The sequence below is a fragment of the Lactuca sativa genome, chromosome 6, assembly GCF_002870075.4.
Source record: "Lactuca sativa cultivar Salinas chromosome 6, Lsat_Salinas_v11, whole genome shotgun sequence".
In the NCBI taxonomy this organism is placed as follows: domain Eukaryota; kingdom Viridiplantae; phylum Streptophyta; class Magnoliopsida; order Asterales; family Asteraceae; genus Lactuca; species Lactuca sativa.
This window is the reverse complement of record NC_056628.2, coordinates 55,669,624-55,693,154: the sequence shown is the minus strand read 5'-3', so window position 1 is coordinate 55,693,154 and position 23,531 is coordinate 55,669,624. Positions and strand designations below refer to the sequence as shown.

At 34.6% G+C, this 23,531-nt stretch overlaps 2 protein-coding genes across 2 annotated transcripts; one reads left to right on the top strand and one right to left on the bottom strand.

Moving 5' to 3' along the window:
• Positions 1 to 2,724: 2,724 nt before the first annotated feature.
• On the bottom strand, positions 2,725 to 6,557 carry LOC111905378 (protein transport protein Sec24-like At3g07100). The gene is made up of 13 exons (XM_023901076.3): positions 6,084 to 6,557; positions 5,639 to 5,704; positions 5,463 to 5,516; positions 5,196 to 5,368; positions 4,914 to 5,097; positions 4,695 to 4,840; positions 4,398 to 4,552; positions 4,228 to 4,309; positions 4,031 to 4,146; positions 3,768 to 3,963; positions 3,422 to 3,699; positions 3,129 to 3,343; positions 2,725 to 3,060 (listed from the first exon to the last, which is right to left on the bottom strand). Exons 1-13 carry the CDS (start codon positions 6,409 to 6,411, stop codon positions 2,849 to 2,851), a joined length of 2,205 nt encoding a protein of 734 aa, XP_023756844.2. The 5' UTR covers positions 6,412 to 6,557; the 3' UTR covers positions 2,725 to 2,848.
• Positions 6,558 to 15,567: 9,010 nt separating this feature from the next.
• On the top strand, positions 15,568 to 17,357 carry LOC111905377 (uncharacterized protein At2g27730, mitochondrial). Its single transcript, XM_023901075.3, has 4 exons — positions 15,568 to 15,723; positions 16,348 to 16,495; positions 16,649 to 16,687; positions 16,922 to 17,357. Exons 2-4 carry the CDS (start codon positions 16,394 to 16,396, stop codon positions 17,129 to 17,131), a joined length of 351 nt encoding a protein of 116 aa, XP_023756843.1. The 5' UTR covers positions 15,568 to 15,723; positions 16,348 to 16,393; the 3' UTR covers positions 17,132 to 17,357.
• Positions 17,358 to 23,531: the final 6,174 nt, after the last annotated feature.

Genomic DNA, 23,531 nt, shown 5'->3' with positions numbered 1-23,531 from the left:
ATATTCTAATTTTGAGACGTCGGGCCAGAATTTTATCAAGTGATGGTGTTGGGCTTCAAAGTAATAGGGTTTAAGACCTTTTCGGATGTTGGCAATGTTGGATTAAGTGATTAAGACCCTCGATTTGTGCCTTGAAGCAAAGGGTAAAATTGGAAAGGTGATATTTCGTAGGGATGAGCGTAGGCGGGTACCCGCCTCATTTGGTGAGAACCGGAACCGGAACCAGAACCGCTCTAGGCGGTTCTTAAATATTTGGAACCGGTCCCGGAACCGGCGGTTCCGGTTCCGGGAGCGGGTAACCCGGTCGCATTAATTTTGTTAACTTTTTTCGATAAAACCGCAATTTAGTTCGATTCAAATTAAATCAATTCAGACCAAAGACGGACAAAATCGGACCAATATATTCTAAACCGGTCTAAGTAACACACCTTTATATGAAATTATATATATATATATATATATATATATATATATATATATATATATATATATATATATATATAAACCGGTTCCGGCGGGTACCCAGCGGGTAACGGTTCCGAAAAAACGAGAACCAGAACCGGAACCGCCTTAGGCGGTTCTGGTTCCAAAACCGGCAGTTCCGAGGCGGTTCCGGTTCCAAAAGCGGGTACCCGGTTCCGATGCTCATCCCTAATATTTCGGGTTTATTGCATTAATTAAGGATTTTAGTTAGATACGTTTTTAGTCAAAAGTAACTAGATAAGATTGTGGGGCTCTTCAATACCTTTCTGTGCATATAAAAAACGCCGAAAATGGAGTTGAAACGAAGAAGTAATGGATGTTTGAAGTTGAATTGGAAGTAGGGTGTTTTGCCCTACGCATGGCGTAAGCAAGCTAGGCATGGCGTAGATGCTGAAATTAGACCGTGGTTTAAATAAGCTACGCATGGCGTAGCTACTGCTAACCAAAACCCTAACCCTAAGGTTTTGGGCCTTATTTAAGGACTTTCTGACCATCCATGCTCTCCAAATCAACTCTACATCGATCTCATGTGGTTGGTTTAAATAGTTTTCTAGCCCAATTTGGTGGCAAAGGTTGTTCTTCATCAGGTTTGTAGATAATATCAGGTAAATAGTACATTGAAGGTGAGAATGATAGTTATAAACTTTTTATCAGTTTTTTCTTTAATCTTTATGTGAAATAGTGGTGTAAGTTATTATATTAAACTATTAAAAAAATGTCATATGTATGTTTATAGATAATGCTACTTATATTAATAACAATGCATTTGTTATTGTAGGAAATTTATCCTAATAAATGAAAATGTTTTTGTCACTTGTCATTTCTTCAAGATTTTTGTCACATGTCATTATGTAACATTTTTGAATTATATAAATTTCACATGTTTCATTTTTTGTTAATAAAAAATTAATCAATTCAACTAATTAACAGCTCTATTATTATATATGTAAAGTATTTGTTATATTAAATGTATAGATCAACACTATAATTAATGAAACATTTATTATTTAAAGTAATATATTTTTCTCCATAAAATGAATATAATAATAAATAGTTTGTTTTTTTACCACTAGAAATATTTATTATGATTTTTTTTGTTACGCGATTAAAATAATAAAATATTATAAAACAATATTGTCAAAATTGAGATATAATAAAATATATTTTGTTAAACTTTGAAATGAAATAGGCATTAAAAATATTTAATGTTTACATTTTGATATAAAACTTTTAATTATAATAAACTCGTGTAATACAAAAACACCTAGTTAAAATATTATTCTACCGTCGTTAATAAATCTATATTTTTAGACGGCAATAATAATTATAAATTGTAAGGAATAATTAATGTTGACAAAATATGTATTTATATTGCGACCCTTTTATAATATATAAAACAAATTGTTATGTCTTTCAAACAAAATAAGGATCAAGATTTGACTATCAATTATTCAAATATCATTTATATAATGATATTCCACATAACTTAAAGGTATGAAATGAATATTTATATACAAAAAAAATGGAACTTAAATCAGTAATTAAAAGTTATACATTCTTTTTAAAAGACCAAGATAAAGAAAAATATCATGGATAGATTTTGGGATTTATAAACCATCTCACTTTTTCGAGGTGTTATTATTATTATTATTATTATTATTATTATTATTATTATTATTATGTATTCATGTTTTCTAAATCAAAAAGTAGTTTTATAAATTAGAGTTTTTTTCTAATTTTATGTTTTCATGTTTCCCAAATCGAAAGAGTAATTTTATAAATTAGTTCTTCAAAAAAAAAACTCTTCAAACTAACATTTCAACAAGCTTATTGAATTCTTTTTTAAAATTATTTAAAATATATCATTTATTAGTTATAAAAATAGAACTTCATCTTATACATATCATTTTACATACTTCACATAGTTTATCAACTATTTATAACTAATCTGTAAAACATAATCTTATACATATATATCATTTTACATACTTAGGTACTTTCAACTAGCTCAATAATGGTTGTGTCTAGAGATGATGTAGGGATAAGGATACACACCATGGGACCTATATCGACATCATCCAAGTCAAACGACATTTCTGACTTTATCCTCATGAGTCGTGACATTGTCAAAGTAGTACAAAAATAGAATATCCCTACGCAACATTTGTCCACATAACTAAAATAAGCAGCAGTCCAGCCTCCTCTTTTTCCTAACTTTTTTCCAAATTTGCAATATTAAAATAAACCCAATCCATGTGTATAATTCTGATTCTGTAAAATGACTAAAAAATCCATACCCTTATTACACAAAACAAACGTCCCTCCAAAAATGAATTTTCAAATATCTACATATTTCTTTTTGTATCTATTTGATATATTCAAGAACACTCTGACTAATCTCTTCAAGAAACGAAACAAACCCCATAACACTAGAAAACCCACTTCCATCAACATCCTGTTCTTCAATCAAATAATTCTCAAACACACTCGCATCCTCTTGTCCCCCTCTTATAAACACCAACCTAGGCGTCACACTTCTCTCTTGCTTCACTTTATTTATCTCCCTCCTCAACAAACCTAAAAACAATTTTTTTTTATATATTTATTTATTTTAAGAAAAAAAAAAAAAAAAAAACAAGACTTACAGTCGTGGGGTGGAGGATAAGGTAAGGTGGGGTCAGCTGTAGAGGAGTAAAAAACAATAAGAGTAGTAAAAGCATCAAGAAAGAAAATCGGGCTTTCACTTGTTAGCAAAGCGGCTCGGCTCAATGAGTGGCGTGGGTAAGCTAATTTATCGGGAGTCGCGTATGACGTCAGCAATGGATATATCGCTCGGTGTAAACTACTCGCTTCCAGCCCACTACATCAAAATTACATAAATATTAGGTTTGACTATTTGACGATTTGACTATTTGACTTTGACTTTGACTTCACATACCTAAACAAGCATTGAAGATAAATGCGATAATCGGGATGAATGCCTTCTTCATGAAACCTCAAAAGAGGGTTTCTCAACAAAGCAAAAACCAATCGAGGCAAAGCTTGTAATTGTGGACATTGAGAAAAGGTAACATCGATGAGGGACCCACTTGAGCTTCCATACTCAGTAACACCACTTTTAATCACTTCGTTATATTGAGCTGTAAGGATCACAAGCCAATCATGTAACAGCATTCGCCCTTCTCTAACTCCTTCACTTGCTGACGCCAGTATGACCTGGCATTGACACATGACACGCCACGTCAGCACCAATCAAAATGAGCTTTACTATTTGATTAAATTACCTTGTGAACAAGAATTGAGAGAACGACTTCAGGGTCAACGCTATCGTATAATTCATTGAAGTTATGAGCGACACCAAATTGCATGGTTCGGATTCTGAGGCGTCGTTTGAGGGTATATTTGGAATTTGTTTCTGTAGGGGGGACGATTACTGTGTATTGAAAAGCTAACTGTAGCATAGGAAGCTCTGCAGTGTGTCTGGAAGGTAATAAGATTAGGGAAATTGCGAAATTGGAATATGAATTTTTTTTATTTTTTTTTATACCTTGAAAACCCGTAGTTATTTGCAAAGTCGAAGTCGTATGCATATGTGGCATAAGAATCGCAGCAAATAACATGTTGAACATTTTCATATTGTGGATCAGGGAAGAAATGTCCATACTGGAAGAAAATAACAACGATTCAATGGTTTTCTTGAAATTAATCCAAAGAAAAATGATAATGATAATAACAATAACTCACAGAATTCCCATGTTTGAATTCAGTTGATGTTCTTAATCGCATGATACAATTGAATGCATATGGGCGAGTTAACATTCGATACCTTCAAAAAGAAAAAAGATTATTAAAAAAAATATTTGATAAACTTAAAGTTTGAAAAAGATTATTTCATTTTTTTTTTTGTTGCTTACATGTCTTGAGGAAGTGTTGAGTCATCAGTATTTGGGTATAAAAACAATGAGCCTCCACTATCAATACTAAGAAATTTTAAAGATGCTAAATCTGTATACTCATTTGTGACAGCAAGTATGTCTATGCATACGCCTGCTTGAACAGCAACAGCAGCCTGTAATATATAAATTCGTAAGGGTAAAATGGTAAACTGAAGGAAAAAGCGACATACTTTACTCTTATTTACCAATATAGGTGATGTAAGTTTGTAATAAAGTAATAAATAATAGTAAAATAAGATTAAGTTAGATTAGTACCAAATCTTTGTAAAATGGTGTTTGTTCAGGGAGTAATGCCAGCTCAGCATCCTCTCCTTTACTAGCATATTGTTCACCATATCTTCTTGTGTCAAGTTGACCAGGTCCATAATCAGGAGGTCCAGATAAAAAAGCAAATATTCTAGCTGAAAATATAATTTTGGAATTAAGAAACTCAAAATCATTAAATGAAAAATGAGAAGGGTTAAAGCAATAAACCTAATGCAAAAGTGTTGCCATGTTCAGATCCAAGGTATGAGATGAGTGTTTCCATTGCTAAACCAAAGCCTCTTCCTCCAAGCAAGATTCTGTCCAATCCTTGTCCGCCACCTGTACTATCCCATGATGATGTTGGCCTTAAAGTTTCGAGTGCAGATGCAATACGATCTTTACAAGTTTCCACCTGTAGAAAAGATGAAAGGGTATTCAAGGTTTTTCTTTTCTTGGCATGATTGGATATGAGATTATGAGGGTGAGGGTTAAATTTGTCATTGAACTTACTGGAGCCAAGAATGAAAACAATGGCATGGCATCTTCAAGCTCAATTGGTAGGGTTCCATCAGAGTCTGCGGGTAAAAAGACATTTTTGACCACAGGGATAGGGCCTTGTACATCGTATAGACCCAATTTGTGGCTGAATGTAGCAAGCCCAAAAAGTGAACCAGGGGCAAGAGCTGTAATTTGAAGTAGATTTTACAATCAAAAACTCATTGGAGAAGATATGGATTATGAGTCTGGATGATTGTAATGGGAATACCGAATACCAACCTTCTAAAGCTGCTAACAATGCACTTTTTGTAAGTTCTAAGAACTCGTCTGATGCTGAAAAAAGTAAGTGAATGTTGATTAAGTTCATGTAGAAGTGTCATGTCGAAAAGAAAGATGATGCGTATTGTTTCAGCACCCATAATCTGTAGAAGAAGTAATAAAAAGAAGAATCTTACAAGCCAAATCAATAGCAGCAACATAAACAGGCCGTGCTTGCATATCCTCCTCCTCTGAAGCTTCCACTGCAGCATAGAAAGAGATGAGTACAAGCTTATGAATATCAAAATCTACAATTAGAAGACTTGAGAACTTCAAAACCTATAAAATCAAATGATTTCCAGTGTAAGGAATAGCCAACTTTGTACTAGGCTACATTTGCATTGACAAGGAAGAAAAACTGATTAAAACCTACAACAATGCCAATTCTCCATTTCTATAAGATTGGATTTTCGAGCAAGCTTTTTGAGGTCTGGAATCTTGACTGAAGCTCAATCAACAAACTTTTAACAGGATTTCTCAATCCCTAGTCCCCAACTCATAACTAAATTGAACAATGCATAAGGTAATTGGATATGTCATAATGTATTTAATGTTTGTAGAGAGAGAGAATATGGAGATTACGAGGCATTTCGAGGTCGATGAAGGAAGACATGTTCTCGGGGGCAGATTCGGGGCGAGAGTAACGAGAAATTGTTTCAGATGAGAGGCCATTTAGGGTTCCACAGAGGGAGCAAGTCCACGCCCACTGATCTTGGTCACAGTATGTGTTGTAGTACGCCCAACAATTCTCGCATCTAGGGATCAAATCTCCGCCCGATCCATACACAGGCGAGTTACCGTTCTCGTCCTTGGAGGCGAACGGCGTCACCGTCACTCCCCACGGCACACCCGACGAATCCTGCGCGTCCGGGTCCGACGGAAACCGTATCACCGTCGCACGCACCGCCATTATTAGTAAAAATCTTTTTGGGAGTTTTTTTGTATTTTTCCGATCGGGGCGGAGAAGATGGCGGGTGCGTATGATTGCGGAGGGGTGTCTGTATCTCCGGCGCTTGTTAGCAGTTTCATGTGTTTGACATTCCACGTACCATCAGCAAATCATTTTGTGCCACGTAAGATTTCCATTGACTACTCTGTGTAGCATGGGTCGGGTAGGCAGAAACGGTTTTCCGATTTTGACATATATAAAAAAAGAGTAAATTTACAGAAATAGTCTCTGTGGTTTAGTCAAATTCGCAGTTTTAGTCCAAACTTCGAAAAGTTGATAGGTCAAGTCTCTCTAGTTTCCAATTATTGCAGTTTTGGTCCTTCCATCTAACTCTGATAGTAAACTTCCGTTAAAAACATTTAAAATGACTAACATACCACTCATTCTATTTTTTTAATTTGTTTTTATTTATTTGTTGATTATAATTTATTAAGTTAAATCAGCCCACCATGTCCTCACCCTCTCCCACCTATATGTTCATCGGCTCTAACGATGGTGTCTTTAAGGATGGTCGTCTTCTCCAGCAAGCCATAGCTGACAGGTGATTTTGTAGTTTTACAACAACTAATGAGTAAAAAAGCATAAATTAGAAATCTAAAACCGAAATTGAATGATATTAGAACCTAAATTCGTAACCCAAATGAAAAGAAACCCAAACAAAATGAAACTAAAAACTGAAAACCAAATCTCAAGTACTAAAACCAGTCACACTTAAATCATCATGTTGAGACTCAGATACCAATCAAAGAACAATAGTGACGATTTTTTTTAAAGGACTAGATGCTTGGAGACTTATATCTAAACCATACCCTTGTTTATGTGTTTCCACCATTGAATCATTGCAAAAGAAGATGATGAATTCAAAATCATAGTACAAGGACGCAATTTTGTAATTAGAAGACCTAATTTTTTCACAAGAGATGAGTTGCAAATTCAAAATTAGGGCATTAAAGGACTCAAGTATTGTTCCATTGCACCATCATCCAACACTTATTGTCGCTGCCAACCCCTATGACGATCTTCGATCTTAATCAACCGTACCCATCAACCTTCGTCTCTTTACCCCTCCCTCTAATCTCTAGAAGCCAAATGTCTATGACGATCTCAGTGACAATATCAATGACAATCTTAGTTCATATAGCACATGTCGGCAAGAAAATTGTTCCCTCCAATAAAATCTGGTCCACACAACAAACCATCCAGGATGTACGAGCAGTGGTTTACCCGAGAATCCATTTTCCAAGTGAATAAAGAAGGATGAACAGGGCGGCAATGTGAGAGATCTAAAGTCGCCATGTTCATATCTTCCATTTTCAACAACTTTGGTGCTTTCTACCCTCGACAACCACTTTTTTTAGCATATTCCTTGAGGTGCATATGGTTTCAAGAAGAGGTTATGGCAGTGGATATGGAATCAGAGGTGGTGGTGGTGGAGATGGAGACGATGATTTAGGCATAAGAAGTAGTCATGATGGCGACGAAAGTGGTAGCAGTGGTGCGATGACAACAGATAATGATGGTGGTGTCGTGATACATTGAAGGAGAGCGGAGAGTTGAATGATATGGAAAGAGGTTCATCGGACTTTAAGGTGGAGTGGGACAATGGGTTAACTTTTAGGGCTTTTATTCCTTTAAGTGTTTACTAAATAATTAGTCCATGTAGTTTATAAAATAAAATGATAACAACAAATAAGTAAATAGGGGTATATGTATATTGGTCTTTTATTTAGACTTAATGTATGAGTATTAACAGCGTCAGTTAAAAAGGACCAACGATGTAATTTATCCAAACCACAAGGATACAACCTATCAAATTTTCAAATGTTGGATTAAACCTATGAATTCAACAAAACCACAGAGACCATTTTTATAATTTACTTTTAAAAAATATAGTAAAATACACGAATGATAATTGTGGTTTGTAATTTATGTGTTTGGTCTTTAATTTATTGTATTAATTTCGACCATCCTTACTATATGTTTTTGTTGTGTTTCTGGACTCTCTCATACATAAAGGGACCATTTTACCCTTATTTATTTATTTATTGGCTATATATTATATTTCTTTTTTAGTTTATTGTTATTTATTTATAATCATGGTTGTAGAAATCGAGATTAATTGTGGATTAATCGTTTGGTGTTCTCCAACCGAGTAGGATTAGTGTGTTTGATGGAAATTAGGGATTAATCGGGTTTGACAGAATCGGTCAACAAAAGTCAAAAAAAATCAAAAAAAATTCAAAAATTATTTTTTTTACTCCAAACTTTTCAAAATTTCAAATATTATACCAAAATGTTCATATTTTCATATTTTCAAATTATCAATTCTCTTATTTTCTTTTTTTGAAGTACTTATTTTTCTTAAAATATATTCCCTTAACACCAGTCGGTTGTTGATCAATATTTACAACCTTGTTTATAATTAATCTAATTTAAAGACATCGATCCCCTTATTCCTTTAACAGTCTTGTGCCCGTTACGTTTCACTATTATCGGAGAGTACCGCGACCACAATATATGTCACACGAGTAAATCACCACCACCTTTTTCACCAGAGTAAATCACCACCAACTCAGCTACCGAAATAAATCGTCATTAACGTTGCCACCGAAAAACACTCCACATGAACCCATCCAAACCATAAATGCATTTGAAGGAAAAATAAAATCCAAAAATCATAACCACGTATCAAACACAACTCCATATGAGAAGAAAAAGAGAGTGATTATGTTCGTGGATGTGGATGCGACGACGAATGTGACAACGATGGTGGATGCGAAGGCAGAAGTCTGGTGATGTCCGTGGGGCGTTTTTTCCGTAGATCGGTCCCATATAAAAGCGGTGATGTTGCAGATTGAAGACGATGGTACAAATCAATGATGATGGTGCATAATAACAGTTAATGGCGAAGATCGATAGAACAGATGGCCGATGGTGTAGATTGGCGAATTTTGAGTGCAGATCAACGACGTCGAAATGTTTCCAATGACTTCCATAGGTTTCCGATGGATTTAGAGTACCGGTCGACAACTTTAGAGTACTAATAAGTGATGTACAGAGGTTTCCAGTACGTCAAGTAGTTTCCGACACTGTGGTTTGGTATCGTTCGACGTTCGATGGTTTTGTTGGGTGTAGTCTGATGGTCCACTAATTATGTTGTTCATCCTTTTAGTTTAGAGGAGTGATGGTTCAAAGAAAAAGATATGGAGATAATGTTGGAAAGTATGTCTAAGGTCATTAATTACTGGTGATATTTTTAATAATAACATGGTCCTCTTGAATTGTCATCAAGACTCAAATTAAGTAGAATAAATAAAGGATAAATTGGTTTTTAATTATTATGGTTTAATAATTAATTAAAAACTAATTGGAAAAATAATTTTGGGAATTAATTAACAATTTAATTAATAGAAAGGTTTAATATCAATTAATCCATAGTTGATTGATCATGAATATTCTAGAACCCTAGAAAGAATGTGTCACACCCCAAAACCGAGAACGGCGGAAACGTTCTGGGGTGGAGGACGTCATGTAATGTATCACAACACAGTGGTAGTAAACAAGCAAACAACATCATTCATTGCATTAAATATATAATTTTAATACAAGTGTGTTCTGTACAGTTTTAGACACCAAAAATATAATGTAAATCAAAATAATAAGATGAGTCTTGGATGCGCTCCATCTTCTCAAAAGCTGGTCTCGGTACCTGTCTACTGATGACCTGAGAATACAAGTTATTTTGAAAGCGAGTATCAACATTAAGCTGGTGAGTTCATAAGTATTTTAGTGTCGGTGTTTGTTATCAAAACGTTTGAACATGTCTCAAGTGTAAGTTTGTAAAATGTATGTAAATGTTTGTAAGTGTTTGTAAAAGTTTGAATCTCTTAGAAAAACCTATATTTTCTATTAAGGTAGTCTTCTACCAAGGCTTAACTGTTTTGTATGTTCGTTTGTTGTAAAAGTGTGTAATTTCCCAAGTATAACTATCATTAACAAAATATAGTTTGTACATCAATGTTTAAGTGAAATAATCACTAAATGTATGTAATGGGTAAATTAATGTAGTACTGTAGTGTTGTATTATAGGAACTACTGTTGTACTACCTACCTTAAACCGGATTTATATTAAGGTATTATGTGATTAATTGTACCATACTATCGACTGAGTAACAACGACAAATGTAGGTCGTAAAAAGGTATGACGTTTGGCACCCGCAGACCTGCAGGTCCGGCTGTAGCTAGCAGCTAGGTGTAGGATAGTCAATCCAGTATAGATCTATACGCAAACTCACGCTCTCCCTCCAAGAGAATTCTGGTAACAACTCGGGCCATGACATTTAAGGCATGCTCTGATACAGTGGATCACAATTGTAAACGTATTCATGTATAGGTAATGTAATGTTACTTGTTCTAGTATCGTTGTATATATTCTCTTCCTAGTATAGTTGTGTATGTTCCCTTTCTAGTATAGTTGTAAATGTTCTCATAGTAATGTAATGTATATGTCCTCATAGTTAAAAAGTATTGACTCATGAATGAACTGACTCATTGATCTAGAATTTGTAGTAGTATGATCCTGTGTTCCCCCGATGGTAACTTACTAATGATGTAACTGATACGCATGAATATGGAAGTACTTTTATGTCTATATATGCACATATTATATATAATTAATATTGAAATGACCCTCGGACGGCTACTCGACATCCCACCAGACCACATCCAAATCGAGGAAAAGGAAATAAGGCAGATGGCCTTCCTAAGCCTTTTAAACATTTCTTATATATCTATGCATATATGGACACACAATTTATAAGAAGTATAATAAAGTTTAAATAAAAGTATTTGACAAGTAAAAGAGTTTGTAAAACATTTTAAAGTAAAACAGATTGATAAACATATTGAAACAGTGATGAAATCATTGGTTTTGTAGTTATTAATCACATGTGATTGATGTAATAACTATAAGTATTCAACTTGTATTCCCCCCATAAAAGCATTTAAAACATTTAAAAGTATTTCAAAGGTTAATTAAAGGGGTATGAACTCACCTGTAGTGAGTGGTTCTTATGACAATGTTGGATTAGACGCTAGGTGCCAAGTGGTGACTTGAGTACACGCGCGAATCCTATTTAGCATATATTAGTACATATATGGATTTAATTAGTGTTATGAACAACTAATTGATGATTTTGGGACCACCTTAGGGACTAGTAAACACTTATAATGAAGTGTTATAATCATATATGATTGTATGAGGGTTTATAAGGCTATACAAGAGGGTGTATGGCCAAAATACACACTATATGTGTGTGTACGGCCAGGTGTGCGGCCTAGTGTGCTGCCAGCACATGTGTGCGGCCCTGTGTGCGGCCATGTGTGCTGCCAGGTGGTGTGTGCTGCCATGTGTGCGGCCAGATGAAGATCTTGGTGTTCTTGGTACCTTTTATGAAGATCTTCAAGGAGAATGGATGATACTTGAGAGGATTTTCGTGTTCTATGTTTGAAGAAGTGAAGGAAGGGTTTAAGAATGATCTAAGTGTGGCATATATAGGTGGAGTGTGCGGTTGGGAGGGTGTGAGGCCGCAAACAAGAGTGTGTGGCCGCACACTCAAGTGTGTGGCCGCACACTCCATGTGTTGGAGTGTTTGGCCCGGTTTTTGATTCCTACACTTCGAGTTAACCCTTCTTAATACTCCTACCTTGATTATATCACATTTAGAACGCTTCATTAGACTCTAAAGGGTATTACCATATAGTAAAATAAGTCTAATATTGGAAAGAATTGAAGAGTGCACGCGAGAAGTTTTTCGGGTTGTCATAGAATGGTGGTGAACGAAAATTCCCTTAGGATAAGGGGAATTTCATTTTTAGGGTTATCCATCCCACATGGGCTCGAGGATAAAACCTTGGAAAGCATCCGATGCTATAAATAGGGCCTTAAGGATTAATTCTTCTTTGCTCACTTGACTTGAATTTTCGCCACTTTTTTCTCCCTCTTTGTGGATGAACTCTCCTTATAGTTTGTACCCTCCTAGTTATTTTTTATTATACTATTTTGTGTTCATTAGATGTGAACCAAGAGAGGGATTCTGGTTTGGGTCCCTTACATCCAAACAAGATGGCACCCACGAGAGCTTACGCAAGAAGGTCTTTGGCTGCAAAAGAGGTATATGATTATTCCTTTGTATTTTCATTTTCTAGGGTATATGTAATCAGTGTGAAATCATGATCCATAGGGTACATGGACACTTAGGTATATCATAGTTTTGATTTTTTTTCCGCTACCTAGTTTAAGTGTATTTGATGCATATATAACCTAATAGTGGTATCAATGTCATTGGTTCATAATTATATATATATATATATATATATATATATATATATATATATATATATATATATATATATATATATATATATATATAAAAGAATGTTACAACATGCATCATCGTGTATTTAAATATTGACATTATTAGTCTTACCATGATTAGGCTCACCCATATTGATGTATGGATTGAAGGAGGTCTTTATGATTCCTAATGAGGTCGGTTTTTAATATGTTTCACGCTTAACACCCTTACCACCCTATTGCATTTTGAGAATGAAGTTACCGAAAGGGTTGATAGTGATAATGGTTAATCTAAAAGTATTCTAAATACAAGTATAAAATCAAATCCGTTTTATTAATAGAATGTGAAATTTATATTATCCATGTTCTGTTGATGGAACTCGTGTGGTTACCCGACATATCAATCTAGAGTATAGTTGAGAATGATATGGAACTCATGAATCTCAAGCGTAACTTGAACCGGGGACCATGCAATTTTGCATGGTTAATTTACAATCTATTTAATGTGAATCTTATGTTATCCATAAAAGTTTCACATTCTCTATATAACTTATTAATGGAATTCGTGTGGTTAACCGAAACCTTAATTAGAGAGTATAGTTAGAGAATGATATGGAACTCGCGAATCTTAAGTGTAACTTGAGCTGGAGACCACACGATTTTGTATAGACGATTCACCATCTGTTCAATGATCTGCGGCGACCCTGTCATTGAATTTGAGATAAACATAATATGAGATTAACATATCGTTGATATTCATTGAATTTCAAAAATCTAGGAATTTTGTGGTCATCAAAATTAGTAAAGGGCGTTGCTTACCTAAATAACTTTATGGTGTGTTTACGGGTTCCTTTACACATCATGGAGCCAAATATGGATCATAGTCTTCTTAAACAATTCTATTTAGGGTAATTGTTTTCTAAGGATAAGTAAAACAAGCTGTAATGGAAATTGATATAGAATGATGTCTATAACCTTATCCACTGAAGTATACTGCTATAAAACCTTTGAAGGTATTAGCTATTAGAATGTTCTATCTTGTCCTAATTCGTAAACGAAAGGAAAGATCATGCCTTTGATAAAGCTCTTCCTATGTTACACCATCCACCGCATTCTAATTTATTAGAAGGAGCAGGTATATAGTGTATGTTGTAAATTGACATATTGAAGTAAAATAGAATTTCCTTGAGTTAGAAGTTAATGAGGATTAGTCAACTACCTGGCATGTACTTTACTCAAACCACATGGATCATTCATGTAATTTACTAAAAAAAATCTTAAATATATAACCAAAATATATTTAATAACTTTGTTGTCTAAAAAACCGTAAAAGAAATTAGAAAGTTATAGTACATTATCAAAAAAGAAAAAACTCATGTTTGCTTATGATAAAAAAATTAGTCAAAGTTAGAAAAGTTACCTTATAATTTTTCAACACTTCAAGAGAATCTAAAATCATAAACTTCTAAACATCAAAAAGTTGGAATAGAGTTAAGAGATTGTTGTTTCAATGCTTATGAATTCGAAAAAAATAAGAATAATGAAAAAAAATGATTTACTTCTAAACATACCATAAAGAAAAAAAATATAATGAAATAAGTAGGAAGCAAAATATACAATGTCTTCTAATTTTCGACACTTCAAGACAATCTGAAATCAAAAACTTCCTTCTAAACCTCATTGGATTGACGGTCAAGATATTGTCGCTTCAATGCTTCTAAACTCAAAACATCATGGGTATGAATGTTGACAAAGACAAATATAGACTATAACTTCTAATAAACTTTAAGTTGTCGTTTTGAGTTATTTTTAATGTAAATTGTAGATTTTTACTTATGTATCTCTTAAGAAGTCAAATTTAACCTTGCATATTGGCAAAATATTTTGTTTCTAGGAGAAAAAAAAAGAGAATTATGGCTATTAAAATTTGAATTTATTTATGTTTGCATTAATGTTTTTAGTTTGAATATACTTGCATGAATGTTTATTTTTTTTGGAATTAATTCATGTTTAATTATCAACTTTATTTATGAAATCTGACTTAAGAACTCACAAACTTGAATATGACCTGCGATCCATGACCAAATCTGACATGCGGCCCATTAACTGCGTTATAAGTAAACAAGTTGGTGGGTCGTGTCTAGGTTGATGTTTCCAACCCATCAACCTATGACCCACATAATTATATGGGCCGTGTTCGGGTTGATGTATTTTAGCTGCCAACTCGTCAACCCTAACACAACACGATTGCCACCCCTAAATATCATTTACATGAGTATGTGTTATATTGATAAACTCACTAAACTTTGTATTTACTCGTTTAACTTAAATGTTTCAGGTTGTTTTGACAACAAAGAGAATAATTTTGACTAATTGTATCTAATCCACAAATATGTTTTTTAGAGACCTCATTTGATTTCATTTACTATCTATGTTACTTTACTACTCTAGTTTTGATCACGATTTGACATGTTTTGAACAATGGTTATTTTTATTATATTTTTGGGAATAATATTTGGATACTTGTTTATTTATAAAAATGAAAATTTAAGTTTGAAATTCGAAACGTTAGACATAATTACACATTCCGTAACTTGTTACTTTCTTTCTTTTGTTAAAATTGAGTGTATCATTTTTAATAAATCCTAATATATCATTTAATGTTAATTAAAGTATTGTTAATAGAAAAAATCAAAATCAAAACCTATAAATCAAAAAATACCGAGACCTAACAGAAAACTATTTTAGAACCGATCTTAGAAGTTACAAGACTAAAGGGTTTCGATAGTATCCTCAATAAAACAAATATTCGGGCCAAAAGCCCAATCCGATGAGTTTTTGTCCGTTCTCTTTCAAGCAGGAGTCGCCAAATTGAAATAAACCCAAAACCTCTCTTTCTCAGCTTGGATCTATCTCTGGTAAGCGTCTTCTGATCCTCTTCTTCTCCGAGCAACAAATTTGTGCAGATTCTTGTTTATGATCTTTTGTTTTTTGTGGCTACCTAGAAAGTTAGCAGATTTGTTGCGTAGATTGACAAATTTGTTAGATGACATTTAGGTTTTTTACATGTAATTTCCACATTTCGATTACAAATCATAAGACTATTATATTCATATCGAGCTGCGATTGACTTACCTCTGTGTTCATGTCAATACACACACATGTGATTATTCACGCCCTTGATTCTCTTTGTATGTTATTTCTCTTTGCTCGAATTTACACTAATTAGCTTCTAACATGAGCTCATTTCAGAATTAATTTTAATCGAACGATGATTACAAGCCAGTTGATGTCTTGTATGGAGTTAGTAATTGCATTAACAGTTGTAGATGTCCACTTTGAGAAACATAAAATTGATTTTCATTTGAATGAGTAGGGTTCTAGTGCTTTTTCTTAGTCCACATATACTCATACTCAGTGTGGAGTTATCATGGCCTCTGTTACAGATTATCGACCATTTTATTGCCTTGACATGGAATTGTTTTATCATTTATCATGGAAAGATTTGTTATTTATCATCAAAACTTATGATGGATATGCAGATTCTTTCACATAATTGAAGTGATAAAAGTTAAAAGACACCTCACCATGGCAACAAGACAGATGGTTAGATATGTATCTCGCAGGTTCTCAAGTGGTGGCAAAATACTTGGTGAGGAGGAGAAGGCTGCAGAGAATGTCTACATCAAGGTAATTCAGTAATTGTTAAAGTGACATTGGCATTTTGTGAAAAATATGTGTTTATATTCATTGTTTTACAAAAATACTACCTAAAAGTTTAACATCTTTTTGATATATTATATTATTTTTGGTCCTTATCTAAATTCCATTTTTCTCCTCCAGAAAACCGAGCGAGAGAAATTGGAGAAGCTTGCACAAAAGGTCTCTCTCTCTCTCTCTCTCCCTCTCTCTCTCTCTCTCTCTCAGACACACACACACACACACATGAAAAATTACAGAATTTATTCTTTTGGGCAACTTTGAAAGTGTAGAAAGGAAAAAAAGCGGTATTAGAAAGTATTGGTGATATTGAGTTGAATCCACAAGATTATACTGTTTGTGGACTGTAAAGGGTATTTTAGTCATTTGGTTGATAGTGAAACGATTGTGTTTCAGGGCCCTAAACCTGAAGAGACACCAGCATCAGCAAGTGGAGTAGCAGGTGATGCAAAAGCAAGTGAGTCCACATCAGCAAAAGTTGTAGGAGTATCAACAGATATGCACAAGAACTATGCAGTTGTAGCTGGTGTTGTAACTGGTCTAAGTGCCCTTGGATGGTATCTTTTGTCAAAAGACAAAAAGACCCCTGAAGACCTTCATGATTGAAGACTCACTCAATAAGGTGTTTCCTTCTATGCCCCTTTTCATTCAAGACTTTAAAACAATAAAAATTTACATGATTTTATCACCAATCTTGGTGCTTTTGCTTTGTTTTGTAATCCATATATGATTGTTTTCATATTAAAACATACTCTTGAGACCCGAATGGCCGAATTCGTTCATGTTTTGTTAATTTTATGATTTTAGGCATCAAATTTATTATTTCCTCTAATTGTGTTGTTTTTTTTCCTTTTCATGTTGAGACTACAACTAAAAAGAAAAAAGAAATCAACATTTTTAAAGTTTACTACAACATAATGAAAACAATAGTATAAGTTTGGTTATCCAAAATAAAAACCATGCCAAAGTTTGTTACCTATTGTCTTTGTTAGATATAGGGAAAACCCAATGTATTATCATTTGATGCTATAAAAAACCATTATGTTATACTGAGTTTGAGCTGACTGAGTCCAAACATTTTTGACCTAGTACTCGGTTGAGTTGACTGACTCGTTTCTTTAAAGAATGTTTTGAGATCATTCCTTGTGTGTGCACATCATAAGCACATAATAAATATATACAAAAAGTAGAGGTGGCAAAAACTGACATGATAAGAAATCAACATTAAATAAAGAGGTTTGATTAAGATATTTTAACTCGTTTAATTAAACGGGTTGACATAACACGACATAAAAAATAAACGGCTAAAGTTAGGGTTGAGAATTTCAACTCAAATATGACTCGAAACGACTTGTTTGTATGTAATATTTCTGAATATTTTAAATAAACTAGAAAAACCAAAACCAAAACAATATGTAAAAGAAAACATTTGGGTTGATTCGTTTTGTAATGTGAAATACCCTTAGTTTTCTTAGTTAAGACTTTGATTTTTAGTTTTTTTGTTATCGCTCAAATTACATATTTCCCTCAACCATTCCCTCATCCTCATGATCCCTCCATTCTCATTTCAAGTTATATTCATTCAATTTTGCTCTCTAAACTTCTTATAAATTTAGCCATTTCGCTTCCTAACTATTGCATTTTCTTTCCATTTATCAAAATCATACTCTTTCAATATGTTTAATGTTTCAACCTCACACGCCATGATATATTTTAAGGTATACCTCTAATCCTAAATCTGACACGAAAATAAATAAGTTGACATGACATGACACATTAATTGAACGGGTCGGGTTAGAGTCAAGCCTTTTCAACCAGTTTATTGTTTTGATACGACACATTTGCCAGCTCTAACAAAAAATAAACTTTGTGTATATATATATATATATATATATATATATATATATATATATATATATATATATATATATATATATATATATATATATATATATATATATATATATATATATATAATGTGCAGTATACAAGTAAGTTAATGCATGTAGTATAATTTCAATCCCTTAACTTTGTGTAATTGTCATTTTCAACCTTTATGTTTTGTAAAATGATATTTTTCATCTCTGTACTTTATAAAATATCATTTTTACCTTCTCCATATTCAATGTTGTAAAATATCACTTTCACCCATTCGTTTTTTAAACTTTCGTCTTTATCCCGTAGTATATAAATACGATTCTCCCTAATCTACTTTGTAAAATGCATCTTCCATTCCTCTCTTTTTGAAAATGTTACTTTGATGCTCTCAACTTTATACTTTGTAAATTAATTATCTCTACTATATATGAATTTATGTGCTTCATGATAAACCTGATATCCGAAAAGAAAATCTTCTATGTAAAATTCAAAAAGACAATGTCGGAAAGAAAATGCAAGAAATTCTTGCACAAGAATCTATTTATTTCTCATGTTAACGCTACATGTAATGTCTTCAAAGATCTCTAATTCATGCTAAGGTAGTGTTTTTGTTTAGAATTTTAAATTCGAATTGAGTTGCATTCGTTCATATTTTATTAGAGGTTTTGTTGTCGGAAAAATAGTGGTGACTGAAAATAATGATGGTGGTTAGAAACATTTTTGAGGATGGTGATATTTGAAAAGAGTAACCAAATGTTTTATACCAAATAAATATTCATTCAAAATAATTTACCATCTTTTCATAATACTTTTGACAAAACTGCACAAATGGTCCCTGTGGTAGCTTAAAATTGCCACTTTGGTCCAAAAATGTTAGGACTAGCACTAGACGTACAAACTTTTCATTTTGTTGCGAATTTTGTCCGGTTTTGTTTGAACTTTTTTATAAAGACGATTTTGCCTCTGATTATTTAATATTTTAATTTTCTTTTATTACAACAATTAAATAGAATTAAAAATAAAAGAAAAAAGAAAATACTCACTCTCTCTCTCTCTCCCATCTTCTTCTTCTTCCTCAAGAACGCTGAAGATTATCTTCTGCCACCACCACCATTCGACCGTCGTCCTCCACCACCATTGTTTGACCACCATCCGCCACAACCACAATTTGCCATATCCATCTCTACCTAAATGAAATCAGATGAACACACACACAAAATCAGATCAGATGAACAGACACACACACACATAAAAATGAAATCTGATGAGCAAACACAGATCAACACAAGAATCCATCGATTTTTCAACAAGTACCACACAAACACACACACATACAGATTAAACACACACACAAACTCGAACAAGACCAACGAGAGATTAAACACACATACACACACAAACACCACAATAGATCTAAATAGCTAAGGTTTCAAAAAACTAAAAGGACAACAGTCGAGTTCAGCGCCAAACCTTCATCGATGTAAGATCTGAGAAGGGTTCGTAAAGAGGTGGTGGTCGCCACACCTCAGTCGATTAGGTTGAGTCCAGCACCGCCATTACTAGGGTTTCAGCTCGCCACCATTACAAACCCTAACCTGTTACATATTCGTTTTAGAGATGGTGGTGACAAGGAGAAACACGATGGTTGGATAGATCTACACTAAGAACGGCGACGAGGAGGGAACAAGTCTAAACCCTAGCCGTTTCCGCCTTCGACCCCCCTACTAGATCTTGATTCGTTATGGTTGTTAACGATGACCGGGTTGTAGAGTTTCATGCTAGGGCTTCTTTTAATAGGAGGAAGAGGAGGAGGAGATCGTCGTCTAAGGATGAGATCAGAGACCCATTACTCGACCTGATTTCTTCTTCTTGAATGTGTTCATTAGAAAACCCTTCATCAGATCTGATTTCATGTATGTTTTCTTGAGCGGTGCGTGTTTGGAGAATAAACTTAAAAAATATGGAGTGTTTGTGTATGTGCTCATGAATATGAATATATGTTCATGAGTTTCAATGTGTGTTCTTGAGTGTTTTGTATTTGCAGAGAGAGAGAGAGAGAGAGAGAGAGAGAGAGAGAGAGAGAGAGAGAGAGAGAGAGAGAGAGAGAGAGAGAGAGAGAGAGAGAGAGAGAGAGAGAGAGAGAGAGAGAGAGAGAGAGAGAGAGAGAGAGAGAGAGAGAGAGAGAGAGAGAGAGAGAGAGAGGTAAATTTTTATTAATTTTTTAATCATAAAAATATAAAAATAAATAAATAAACTGAAAAAATAAAAAAGAAGGGTAAAATCATCATTTCAAAAAAGTTTAAAGTAAATTGGACCAAACTCGCAATAAAATGAAAACTTTGGACCTGTGGTGCTAGTCCAAACCTTTTTGGACCAAAGTGACAATTTTCAGCAAACCATAGGGACCATTTGTGCAGTTTAGTCATTACTCTTTAAAGAACTATGGAATGGTAAATATGTTCAAAAAATACCATGCTTGTGTACAAAACTCCACATCCGTGTTCGTGTTCGTGAATGATTTTCTTGTCTTGTTATCATTCAATGCCCTAAACAACTTAACAACCCACTTCAAATAGACCAATCCAATTAAAATTCATACTATACTTATAAATGAGACATTTTTCCTATCACCTTATGAATTTTCCTATTATTTTCATATTCTTTATAATTAATAATAATTCTAATGTTAGATATGTGCAAAACCTCTTCAACTTATGTAACTTATATTAATCTTTTCAACTTACAAGAAATGTGATTCTTTATAAGTTCATAATATGTTATTTTTATTTTTATTTTTCAAGTCTCAACTTACACGCATGAAAACTATTGTTGAAATAATGCATAAACAAGGTCTATAATCACCGGGGTTAGTCCCAGTATTCATGTCTACTCCTTACTCTTCTTATAACTACTATTTCCTACTAGTGAATGCTACATAATTCTACTTACAAGTTTAGCTCCTTTATCATAGCTAACATTACCCTAAATCAAAGGATTGTTTGTGTAGGTATAGTGAACTATGGATCCATTGTAGTGAAAAATTTGACTTGCTGTTGAAACATTGTTGCTTTGTCAAACCTACAAATTGTTAATTTGTTATTATCTTTTTGATATTTAACTCCTTATGGCATCACAATATGGTGTAGGGATGATCGTTTTGAGTGAAAAGCGAACCAAAACCGATTGGTACAAAATAGGCTTAAACGGTCTGGTTATTGGTTCTAAATATCCCTCAATTTCATAATTGGGTTCGGTCTTAACAGGTATCGTGTATACTGGTTTCAAGAATCGGAACCGGAAATTCAAAAGTTAACAAGTTTACAAAACTCTAATAACAAAGACTTATAAAACTATTGTACAATGAACTATTTCCTATTTTTAGCATAAGATTTGGTAGGTTAGCAAGCTTACAAAACATAGTATTTTGGATTTAATTATGTCCTATATTTTGAGATAAATTCTTTAAGATTCTGTTGGCAATATGTATTTTTTATTTATAACCATTTCTTTTTGGTGGTTTCTTTTTGGGTGGCATTTTGATGTTCCAAATACGAATATGCATGCATGTACTTGATTATATTTGTATTTACATTGATGTAATATAATAGATGATATAATCATCTAATTAGATGTATCATTTTCACTTTACCCCAATGATGAAGATAGGGTGATTGAATAACTAATATGTAACATCCCAAAATTCTAGACAAAAAATTTCTTTTTAATAAAACATTACTTTAAACAAAGACATCATTCCAAAACATCATCTGAGTATAAGTTTTCAAAACACTTGTTTATTATCAGAGTAAACATTCCCAGGTTGACTAATCTATGGTGTGTGCCATGCGATCACCCCGAGCTCCTCCCTCCGCTACCGGAAGTACCTGAAAACAAAACTGAAAACCGTAAGCACGAAGCTTAGTGAGTTCCCCACCTTACCACATACCATGCAAAATCACATACTGCACATACTGGGCCTCGCCCTCTACTTCGGGCCTCGCCCGATACAACGGCCTCGCCGCTCCAGGCCCCGCCTGGCTTCGAGCCTCGCTCGGATACAGATCTGTTTCACTTAGGCCTCGCCTGTCACAGGGCCTCGCCCTCTAACATATAGTAGCACATAAACATATCACATAACTTTACATAAACTAAACATATACTAACAACTCTTGCTCTAAGGCCTCGCCTATCTCTGGGCCCCGCCCGAGTTCTGCTACTGATGAGTCATGGAACCTCGTCCATACTCCTGCTGATAGTGAGGTTCGGGCCCAGCCCACCCTCACTCCTTTCCTAACTTGGGCCTCGCCCTTGCTCTGCTGCTACTGAGATGTGGAACACCATCCACACTCTGCTATTGGTGAGATACGGGACCCCGCCCTCTCTCACCTCCCTACCAGGCACATACAAGTATCACACAGACAACAAGTATAGACTATCACATAAACCGCTCCTTGGGCACCCGCCCTCTGCCACTGGACCTCGTCCAAATATCATACTAACATACTGTGCCTAGGGCTAACCCCCGGGTCTTCTACTCATAACTACATGGGCCGGCATTGTGGCCGTAGACCCATTCATACAAAGGGAGACTCACCTGATATCGCTGGACTGCTGCTGCTAACCCCTCTGACCGCTACCTGACCACTGACTCCGAACTGCTGCTCCGCTAGCTCCCCGAGCTACCAATATCAACATAACACTTAGTCTAACTGACCTTCGAAGGTCAACCAAGTCAACTCTGGCCAAAGTCAACGTCCTGATCAAAGTCAACCTTCCACGTCAACCCTACTCGTCGAGTCACCCTACTGACTCGCCGAGTTCATAATTCCAGAGTCCTTCCACTCGCGACTCTACTCGCCGAGTCAGCCCCTGACTCGCCGAGTTTACTGATTCCCGATTCCTGTCCTGACCAACTCACTGAGTCCTGGCTCGACTCGCTGACTCGAGTCTTAACTCGAAGGGTTTGGGACCACTCGACCTGACTCGCCGAGTCTAAGAACAGACTCGCCGAGCACACGACAAACTTCATCCAACTCGACGAGTTGTTCATCCAACTCGCCGAGTTCATGCCCATCTTCATCCGACTCGACGAGCTGTTCATCCCACTCGTCGAGTTCCTCCTCGTCTT